The 11148-nt window shown below is 40.6% G+C and overlaps 1 protein-coding gene across 1 annotated transcript in view; it reads left to right on the forward strand.

Moving 5' to 3' along the window:
* The first annotated feature begins 3876 nt into the window (after positions 1-3876).
* The window catches only part of kl (klotho), a 13919-nt gene continuing 6647 nt past the window's right edge, over positions 3877-11148 (forward strand). The window contains exons 1-7 of the mRNA XM_008277354.1: positions 3877-4593; positions 5393-5823; positions 5927-6006; positions 6122-6284; positions 7166-7271; positions 7953-8099; positions 10216-10451. Coding sequence (XP_008275576.1) covers positions 3877-4593; positions 5393-5823; positions 5927-6006; positions 6122-6284; positions 7166-7271; positions 7953-8099; positions 10216-10451 — 1880 coding nt within the window. The remainder of the gene's footprint in view (positions 4594-5392; positions 5824-5926; positions 6007-6121; positions 6285-7165; positions 7272-7952; positions 8100-10215; positions 10452-11148) is intronic.

An 11148-nucleotide genomic window follows, 5' to 3' on the forward strand; every position in this document is an offset into this window, starting at 1 on the left:
TCCAGTGTCTAGGATTTAGTAGCATCTAGCGACGAGGATGCCACTAACTAAATACCCCTCAACTTCATTTGAGAGCTATCTATGAGAAGAACTGTTGAAAGTCAGTTCATGATTTTCTTGTTCCCGCAAAGGAACCCATGAGGAAAACTTCCCATCCTCATCTGCATGCAGCCAGAAATTTGTGAATGTTCAGACTTTCTGTACTGACTGCTCAGCAGAACAAATGGTGGTTAAAACAAGTACTGATACAACAATGGAGGTTTGTTGTGATAAGTTTTGGGAACATGGAGAAAACTGCTACCAGATGAGGACATTAGGAAGGCAGAAAATTGATGCTCACTAGTTTTTCCAAGTTTAATCAAGTGGCACTTGATTATTAGTGCTGCTCCAATCAGGATCCTCGATTTGCTGAGCAGCAGCTGAGGCAGACCACACCAGGATGGGAGCCAATAGTGTGCAGGTGACCATGCTGATCAAACTCTACAAAGGAGAGCTCCACACCAAGGGGCATGGAAGAAGGTTTTAAGGTAACACAAACACAACAATTCTTATTTTCTACATACAGCTTTATCAGTAGGGAACCAAGCACACACATTCACACTTACAACTTACCTGAGCATGGAAGCCGGTGAGAACCCACACAGGCACAGGAGGAACATGCATACTCCTCCCAGAAAGATGCCAGGTCAAAGTGACTGCACCATTACTGCTAATAGGGCTCCTAAATCCTTCACACTTGGCCTGTAATGGACATGGAAGCAACTGTGCTTTTCTTTGCATGACTACACAAACAAACTGCAGTTTAAAAATAACTTTTTTTAAGCTGCCACTTGAAATTTGCATAAGAAAGTCTTAATTAGCAGCTGTAGTCTTTGTTAACAAAGTTTTGCAGAACTGCTTTTGTTAACTGACACCATCCTTTTGATCTGTTGTTGATGGAACTCTAATTCTTTACAGGATGCGCTCTCATCTCAGTGAACTTTTCAGGGTTTTTTTAAAAATTTTGTGTGTGTGTTTGTGTCCGTCAAATGGCTGCTTTAAATTGCGACACATCCTCAAATCATCCTCGAATTTATTCATACCCTTCCATTAAAGGCAAAATTCACAATAGTCCATTAAAATAACTAGAAACTGAAAAAAGTAATAATAAATAAAAATTTGCTAAATTACAATTTAGTGAAATAAAACATTGCTTTTGAATTGTGCTTGAAAAGAATAATTAGAAAAAGAAAAAGAAAAAAACAGTCCCGGACTAATTAGAGCACTTTGCTGATGAGCAGTGGGCCAAAATCAAAACACCTGTCACCAGGTGCAGAAGTCTGATTGAGAGTTACAGAAAACACTTGACTGCAGTGATTGGCTCAAAGGGTTGTTCAACAAAACATTAGTTTACAGGTCTCGACATGCTTGTTTTTTATATATATTTCTGTTGAACCACAATTCAAAAGCAATGTCATGATGAATAGGAGGGTATGAATACTGAAGGGTATGAAAACTGCAGGCTAAATCCTACAGACAATGATTGTCATGCTGTTGTCAGAAACGAGGAAAACCAGAAGGACTTCATTCCTGCTTATGTAAGGTTTTCGTTTACGTAACACACACTTTATATTTGATGTGGCTGAAAATGGACAAACCAGAAGTGTTCTTAACAGTCGCCTGCATTTTATCTTTTTTACCATAATGAAGGTTGTAAAACTTCAGTGTTGCTGTACAAACGTTCCCATCATGAGGCACATACAGGTTTATCAGATGTGTTCCAATGAGTGCTGATTTCATTGTTTGCAGTGTGTAGAGCACTGAGTTAGAACACACACAGCACGTCCAGTGTTTGCACTCTCAGACTGCTAAGCATCGCTCAATGGTGTTCTTCCTGTGTTGTATGCGAGAGCAGCCGTGCTCTACATTGCTTATGCACATACACTTGAGTTTTTGAACTTTCCAGTGCAGCTCATCGGAAAAAAACACCCACACGGCTTGTTGTGCCCTCGGTTCTGATCTGTGACCAGCTGAGTCCTGCATCAAATAAACTACCTGCCTTTTTAGGGAAAATTCAGTGAATGATGACAGTTTCCAGTCTGCCACTTGTTGAGCTGTACAATCTAACAATTAACATGTTTTGATTGTTTTCAAATGTGTTTTAGCAATTTACTGTTATTTCACAGATGATCCTCTTTTGTCAAATTACAGATAACGTCTATTAAGATCACAGAAATCAGATTTTTTTTTTTTTTACATAAACAAAAAGCAACAAAGAAGGGAGAGGCAAAACTGTAAATAAGGTCAACACCAATTTTTTTTTGTTTTTTTACAAATGCTAATTAATTCTTTTACAGTTGTAAATATCATTATATAACAGATATTTGCTGCTATTTTCAAAGAAAATCATGAAAATCTGTATTTTTTAAATCATTCTTTTAAACTTAATGACCATAAAATTTAAGTTTAACTCTATTTAAAGCAGATAAAAATAATTATTACTTTGCAGATATTTGCCGTTATTTTAAAATAAAATTATGTGTATAATACTAAATATTTTTAAACTATTATTTTAAAGATCTTCTTGTTTTGATAAATTAGACATAAGTAAAATGAAAGAACAACAAAGCATGAATTTACTCTTTTAAAAAAAAGGTAAAAACTGGTGATGTCTACATCAAACATCTATAGTTTTACGTTACTTATCCTTTTACAGTGCTTGATTGTAAAATGACAGTTGTACTCTATTTAAATCAGCAGTGAAAACAATAACTAAATAACCAAACTATGCAGGACTGTTGGAACAAGCAATCAAACTGCCCATAAATCCCTTTTTTTATCCTATTATTATTGAACATATTTTTTTTTTAAGTTACAACTTTGCTTTTGTGATGTTTTTTTTTTCCAGATTTATTTACATTTGATTTTTAATGCAATTGAATGCCACCTGAACAACAATCTAGACACCAATTATTAAATAAATGTTGCTTTTGCTTCAGAAATCAGTTGATTAGTTTCAATCAGTCCATCATTTTAACTGTATATTGAAAATACTATTTACTGCTGAAATATAATCAAAACATGTATTAAACTTGTACTACATGTGTTCATTGCTATAGGTGAATATAAGTTCTGTCCAGAAAACTTTTAGATCTAAGGTGTCCTCTGAAGCTGCAACTTCTTGCGGCACAAACACACACAAACCAACAGCCTCACACCTCTTCAGAAATTCATGCAGATGGCAAAGATGGCCAACAGGAGGAAGTCTGAGTTTCCAGGCAACGGAGCTGAAAGCAGGACGATAAGGAAGTAATGTGAACATGGTGCAGCAGGGTGCACTGCCTCTGCTGTTTGCATATCTTCTCCTCACCCCTTCCTCTCCCCATCATCCTCTGACTCATCCAGGGAGAAATGTAGATGAGGTTTGGTGCTCTTGACATGTGACATTTAAACAGAGTTATGAGATTATCTACCAGCTGAGGATGTATGATAATAGTGCTGTTACTGAGATCATATTGGGCTTTAAGCACCTGGGCCACTCAAAGCAAAAGGCCTCGTTTTAAAGAAAACGTACAACTGGGGCCTCACCTGGACACACAGACTAAACAGATTGATTCAATATGAGGCCCTCTTGTTTGTCCATTTAGTTATTTAGAGAAATAATGAGCCCCTGCTATGCAAACGATTGATCATTTGGGGCTCTTAACATCATGTTGTGCCTGGAGACCTTCGTGCGTCAGGTGCTTTGGCTAATAATTGATAGATTTGGAGAGGCGGCGTGTGGTGGGTTCACAGCTGGCTGGCTGCACTCCACAGTCTTCTGTTTAGACCCTGAAAGCTTCAAAGCATGGTCAAGTAAAGACCAGTTCCAAAAACTGGACCTCTAGAACAGACATCATGAGTAATCTCATCGCCCTTTTGACTTTTCTCGCCTTCACCTCTGCGGCCGCAAAACCCAACGCCGGTTTAAAAACGTGGGGACGCTTCAGTAAGCTGCCCTATCCAGGGGACAAGGCTTTCCTCTACGATACCTTCCCCGAGGACTTCATGTGGGCGGTGGGCACCGCTGCCTACCAGGTGGAGGGCGCGTTTGAGAAGGACGGCAAGGGCCTCTCCATTTGGGACACTTTTACGCGCGGCGGGAACCGGATGGCCACCGGGGACGTGGGCAGCGACAGCTACCACAACATCCACGCCGACATCCGAGCCATCAGAAAGCTCGGGGTCAGCCACTACAGGTTCTCCCTGTCTTGGTCCCGGATTTTTCCCAACGGCACCCGCGGGAGCTACAACGAAATCGGCACCAACTACTACCGGACGCTCATCAAGCGGCTGAAGGAGAACCGAGTGGAGCCGGTGGTGACGCTGTACCACTGGGACCTGCCCGACCACCTGCAGCAGAGCCTCGGCGGCTGGAGCAACCCGGAGCTGGTGGGGATCTTCAAGGACTACGCAGATTTTTGTTTCCACACTTTTGGAGATGATGTGAAGTACTGGATCACAATTGACAACCCGTTTGTTGTGGCCCGCCACGGATACGGCACCGGAGTGGTCGCTCCCGGGATAAAGAACGACCCTGACCTTCCGTTCCGGGTTGGACACAATCTGCTCAAGGTCAGAACCGGAACAGAGTTTGACAACATCTTAAAAACTGTGTTTTTATGAAATGTTCTCTTTGTCATCACAGAGGTACAACTTCATCTTAGTGCTCAAATAATTTGAGTAAGATCAATTCCTGACCCAAGTTACACTTGAAAGTAAAGTTTGTGATGTTTTATGTCTAGTAGCTGTTTGGATTTTTAAAAATCTTTTTATAGTTTTTTTCTATCTTACTGTTTGTCCCCTTTGAAATGTTTTTATCATCTTATATGTGTGAAAGAAATGTCAAGATGTTTCCTTGACTGTGTTCTACTATTATTAGATATTCTGGATTATTATAACTGATCCAATGAAGTCTAAGGAGCATTTTGTTGTTGTTGTTGTTGCAGTGAATGGAGCAATGGCAACTTTATAAGCTGTTGAGTCGTTTTAATCTAGAAAACACATCACAATTCATCTTTTCGCTGATGATTTGATTTAGGAACTGTCAAATCAATGAGGAAAAACGTATATATTTCTCTCTGGATGTTGGCTATTCAAGTGAAGTACAAGTATTTGAGAGGAGAAAATGTACTTGAGAGAATAGCCTTTGCACCACTGCTGATATGTATAAGCCTATATACTTGCTGTTTCACTTTTGGAAATCTTCTACTAATTATAATTTCTGCATTTTTATTTTGCTGCACAGACGTCTCCCTGTGTATCTTTCAAATGCTTTGCTCGTCTTAAGCTTTTTGAACTGCACTTACCCTCCTGCGATGACCTCTGACTGATGGATTCTGATTTCCTCTCACTGTTTATCTCTCTCCTCCAGGCTCACGCGGCCACATGGCATCACTACGACCGCCACTACCGTCCCCGACAGCACGGCCAACTGTCCATGGCTCTGGCCTCTCACTGGATCAAGCCCAGTCGCACCCGGCTGGAGAGCCTGCGAGAGTGCCAGTGCTCCCTGGACCACGTCCTGGGTTGGTTCGCCCGGCCGCTGTTCACAGACGGAGACTACCCCCCCTGCATGAAGGCCAGGCTGGGCTCTCGGCTGCCCTCCTTCACCCAGGAGGAGAAGGAGCAGGTGAAGGGAACCGCTGACTTCTTCGCCCTCTCTCACGGAGCAGCCCTCAGCTTCCAGCTCATCAACGACAGCCTGAAGTTTGGGCAGCAGGAGGATCTGGACCTGAGGATGCTGCTCTACTGGGTCAACGCGGAGTACGACAGGCCGCCCATCTTTGTGGTGCAGAGCGGTTGGTAGGTTTACATGTTGATTCTGTTTGTACCCCTGTGATGCAGACTTGCCCTATGTGTTGCTCTGGTGTTTGTTGTGTTGAACACCTTGTTGTCTTCATTGCAGGTACGTCCTCGGCAACACCAAGACAGAAGACCCAAAACACATGTACTACCTCAAGAGGTTCATCGCAGAGGCGCTGAAATGTGAGTCCAGTTCCATTTATTCACAACAGCTCCACCTGTGCTCCATATCACACCATGTCGTGAGGAAAAAGCATCTTGTCTGACATCCTCACATCTGTCTTTGTTTGTGATTCAGCAATCATCATAGATGGCGTGAACGTGATCGGATACACAGCTTGGTCTCTGATAGACGGCTTTGAGTGGCACAGAGAATATGGGATCCGACGGGGACTTTATTATGTCGACTTCAACACTCCTGACATGAAGAGGGAGCCAAAGACATCTGCCACCTTTTACAGGTGTGTGTGTAGCACTTGTTTCTTGTATTCTTTGCTACGTGTGGTTTGAACAGGGCTTTGTATTTGATTGTGTTGATGTTTCTGACTGTGTGGTATCTGTGACGAGCAGTTGAGTGATTCAGATTTTACCCTTTACTCAGGCTGATTTTGTTCATGGTGTCTTGTTGATGCCTATATTTCTGTATTTTGTCTTTTAATGAAAGCACATTGGGTTTACTTGTAGTGAAGTGTGCTGCATAATTAAACTGTTCTTGCCATTACAGGTGTTACAGGTATGTCAGTGTGTCCTTTAAGAATTATATTATCTTATGCTTAGCAATAAAGGAGCAGCAGATCTAGATTTCACCTGTGAAGTTTCCCTTCATATCGTATCATGCTTTGGTACAGAAGCAGGTGTTTTGCATAAATATTCTTCCTGATACATTTATGATAGAATATCTGTAGTCACTGGAGGTGCACAAATACACAAACACTGGAAACAAAGTTGCATTTTTTTCTACATTAGGGACTGTGTAAATTAATATGTTAACTGTGACTGTGACAAAATTGTGGCCAATAAGTCCATGATCTAATTTAATTGTAATTCATTATTATTTAAGAGTATGTATAGTACATCGATACAGATATCCTATATTTAATATTTTCTAGCAACTGACAGTGCAAGCCAATTTTGACGTTTTTTCTATCTTCTTGCAAAGTAAAGAATTTTTCTAACAAAATAAAAGCCAAGTGGATAAAGCGTTGCATAATATATCCACAAATTTGGTTACAGTTTAGTTCTGGAAACATTCACCGTTGCCTCAAGACCACAGAACTGCTTTCTCGTTCTCAGCACAGCTCGTCCTGAATTGAGTGTGCTCCTTTTGTCATCATTTCTACAGAAATGTCATCCAGAGAAACGGTTTCCCAGAACTTCCAGAGAACAGACCAGCACAAGGAGTCTTCCCCTGTGATTTTGCATGGGGTGTGTCGGCCAACTCAATACAGGTGTGTGTTTGTTTGTGCGCCTGTGTGCTGTGTGTTGAGGATGGCAGGAAGGAGCGTGTTTTCTATTGCAAAAGGTCCAATTGTTGAAAAGATACGGAGAGTCTGATGTCTGGTAATGAATGAAACACGACTAGACTGCTTCCTAAGAAATAACAATTTGACAAAACATTAACTCGACTGCATTAGCTTTGGTTGAGAGATTCAGGATACTATAGATGGAACTAATATTTAGTGAAGCGTGAAGTTTTGTTGACTCTGCAAAAGACACTCTGTATTGCGCATTAATTCTACTTTTGAACATCAACTTTGTGTGCTGCTGAATGAAGAAACCCCAGCATAACACACACGTCTTATTCACAGCTGTGTGACATGTTTAAGTCCTATTATTTCTATTTAATTTTTTTTTTCCTCTCCAATTTGTCGCATCACATTATTTTGAAAATGCAGTTTTCATGGTGAAAGTCCAGCTCAGAAACAGGCGCAACGATGGATCCTCTCTTAATCATAAACCACATAAACTCACACAGTCCGCCTGCTTAGATAAGCAGCTCAGAGCCAACTGTTACCATCGATTTGCCCCATTTGGCCTCTATTTGCAGTTGTGCGTAATAAATGAATGTAATGTTTGATCGTCCGCATGTTTACACTGGTGTGCTTTTTTTTTTTCTAATCGTGTCACAGGTGGAGTCCACACCCAGCCAGTTTGCAGACCCCAGCGTTTACCGGTGGAACACCAACAACGGGGAGCTGATGAGGCTGGAGGGCTTCAGTTCGCCCCCTTTACGCCGAAACGCACACTGTGCTGATTACGCCACCATCCGACAACAGGTCTGTCCCTCCGTCTCTATCTTTTAAACAGCAGAGAACGACAAGAACAAAGTTGTTGTGCTGAAAACTATCTTTTCCACAGATAACAGATCAGGCACAGTGTGAACAGCAGGCACTAGTAGTTTCTGATAGTTGAGAACAATTTCATCCTCCCTCATCTGATGATCACATGTGTGAGTCAGTGACAGATCATGTGTGTGTTGGATAAGGAATTAAACCAATAAAGACTACAATGAAAATGTTTGCAGCACATTGATTTTCTTGGCATTCCCCAATAATTACAACGTAGTCTCAACAATTTTGACATTTGAGGTACATATTTGTAAGGTAATAAAGCTTTGGAAAACAAAACATGACGATAATGTGAGTCTACAAGTGATCAGCACTATGCAAGCTTTTTCCACATATATTGATCTGATGCACCTGTCAGTAATGCTTTTTAGTGAGCGACAGTTTAATATTCTGCAGGAAGGTTTATTGTAATGTTCTAGTAAAAGGTGTGGCAACAGCAATATGGTTTCATCCTAATAAGATACAATTTTGTACCAAAAGGAGTTTTTATAGACCTCAACCTCAGTGCAATATCACTGAAATGTCAAATAATTCGCAATCATATCACCTTACAGTAACTGCAATACTGCTCAGTGTAACAGTGAGATATTTGATCTCCTGTTATATTACAAACCGACAGTTTAGAGTTTTACATTAAACATACAGGCCCCACAGTAGGAGCTCAATGCCACAAACTGTCCACCTAATCATACTTCCACCTCCATGCTCCACTGCCGTCACTGTGCATTCAGTGTGCTGGTCCTGACCAAACATGCTGGTCCCCATCTGAGCTGAACAAATTGATATAATCTGACCAAAGAATGTGTTTTCAATATTCATCAGGCTACTTTTTATGCATTGTAGGAAAGTTTCATTTCACTTTAGTGCCAAAGAGCAAGCAAATGTATTCTTCTTGGCTGTCGCCCAGAAAGATTAATGTTGATTCATGCAAATGTCCTTCACACTGTCTGAGCTGTCAGAGAAACTTTGGTATCCTTTGATAACCTCTGTGCCAAGTCTGAAGCACTTGCCCTTCTGTTTTTCAGAGATAGATTGTGGAAGTAACACATTGTCTGTGGTGTCACTTTAGGAGGACGACCACTGCAGCTCTGATTAGTGGTACTATGACTCATTCTATGCCTCCTGATTGCTGCTTTTGACTGATTTTTAGTTGTTCATAGATCTTCCTATATCCTTTTCCATCTTTGTGAAGTCACGCAACCAGATTCATTCAGTTTTCATGTGGAGACATGATGCAAACATGCAGATAGACACAAGCCCATAGGTCCAAAACTGAGAAAGTTCAAGTGTTTATGTAGTTTTATAAACATATTCATGGGTTTAGGCTAATTGGGAATCCCAAGTGTGCTCAATTTGGTTTCAGTGATCACAGGGTTTTGTAAGTTGTGTGTCACGGGTGTGTTCACTTTTTTTGCACTGAGAATACCACTGAACCTGTATTTTGAACATAGTCTTTTTAAAAAAAATATTTAGTTTTGATTGCTCATAAGACAAAATACTGTACTTGTCAACTTAGAAATAAAGCAATAATTTCTGGTTAAAATTCTTCTCATGGCTGGCAGGAAGGCCATAACAAGAAACTGGCTTGCTTCAGACCCACCTAAACCTAAACAATGGTTAGATATAGTACAGGAAATATATGTAATGAAAAAAAAACTTATTGTTTAGGAATAAAAACAGATGCTTTTAATAGAAAGTGGAGCAAATGGATTGGATTTAAAAACAAAGACATCAGCATTCAAACGATGACGTGACTTTTTTTTCTCTCTTATAAATGAAAACTGATGTACACTGAAAACTGTAAGCTCCCCTTGATCACTGTGAGCTGTTTGGTGATCTATGTTCATTTATATATGTGAAAAAGAAAATAAAAAACTAAAGTGAATTTTTTTTTTTTTAAAGTAAGAAGGCAGTAACTGAGAGGTGATGCAGTTCTGTAAATTTGACATTTATGTGATTTTGCACAGGGGTGAACTCACTTTGGTCTTATGTGAGTTTGTATCATCAGGCTATAAACACTGACATACTTTGTCCATCTCTTCAGGTGGATGAAATAAGACAGGTGGGGGTAAACCACTTCCACTTCTCCCTCAACTGGTCAGCTCTGGTGCCGACCGGCGACGTGGCTCATCCCAACACCACTCTGCTGGGTTACTACCGCTGCTTTACCCGCCAGCTGCTGCAGGCCAACGTCACACCTGTGGTCACTCTGTGGCACCACACCTGGCAGCGCAGCAGCCTGCCGGCCCCGCTGGACACCGCCAACAAGTGGCTGAACAGGTCAGATACAGCTTTTTTTAATTTCCATCAAGTTTTCATGATTGTTGATGCCTCAAGGAGGGAAGAACGTCTTGTGGTTTGATATGAACCCTCCCTGCTCCATTACATTTTCTCACTTCTGTTCCTTGAGGGCCGTTTTCTAATATGAATTTAAATTGCTTAATTTCTGAGCAAGTTTCATGGCCATCAGAACTTGGAAATCTGTTCCGAACACACAACTAATAAACGGCCATCTGGATCAGGTTTGGTTTATTGTGGTTTACGATAGTTGACAGACTGGTCTGTTGTGAAAGTAAACATGCAACGATGTTCCCAGGAACAGTCTGTTCTTGTTCTCATCAAAGTGAAGCCGTCTTTTATCACACGCTGCCATGTCTTTACTTTTCCTGTCATAAAGCGATAACCCACTAATCACAATACTTAAAATGGGTTTGATAATGGAGCAGTCTGATGTGTTGGTATGTTTAAGCTGATTGGTAACATTAAGGTAACATTGGAGATCTGTTGAGCTTTACTATAACATCAGATGTGTGTTAATGGTGCGATCAAATTATGACTAAAAGTAAAGATTTATCCTGGATATTCACTTTAATTTGTTTCCTTTCATGTAAGTAGGTGGCTGTGTGTGAGGTTAACAGTAGTCTTAAATATGTTTATTTTATTAACTATACCCTGACATTATACTGCAACTAATACA

Source organism: Stegastes partitus, unplaced genomic scaffold, assembly GCF_000690725.1.
Source record: "Stegastes partitus isolate 25-593 unplaced genomic scaffold, Stegastes_partitus-1.0.2 Scaffold96, whole genome shotgun sequence".
Taxonomy (NCBI): Eukaryota; Metazoa; Chordata; class Actinopteri; family Pomacentridae; genus Stegastes; species Stegastes partitus.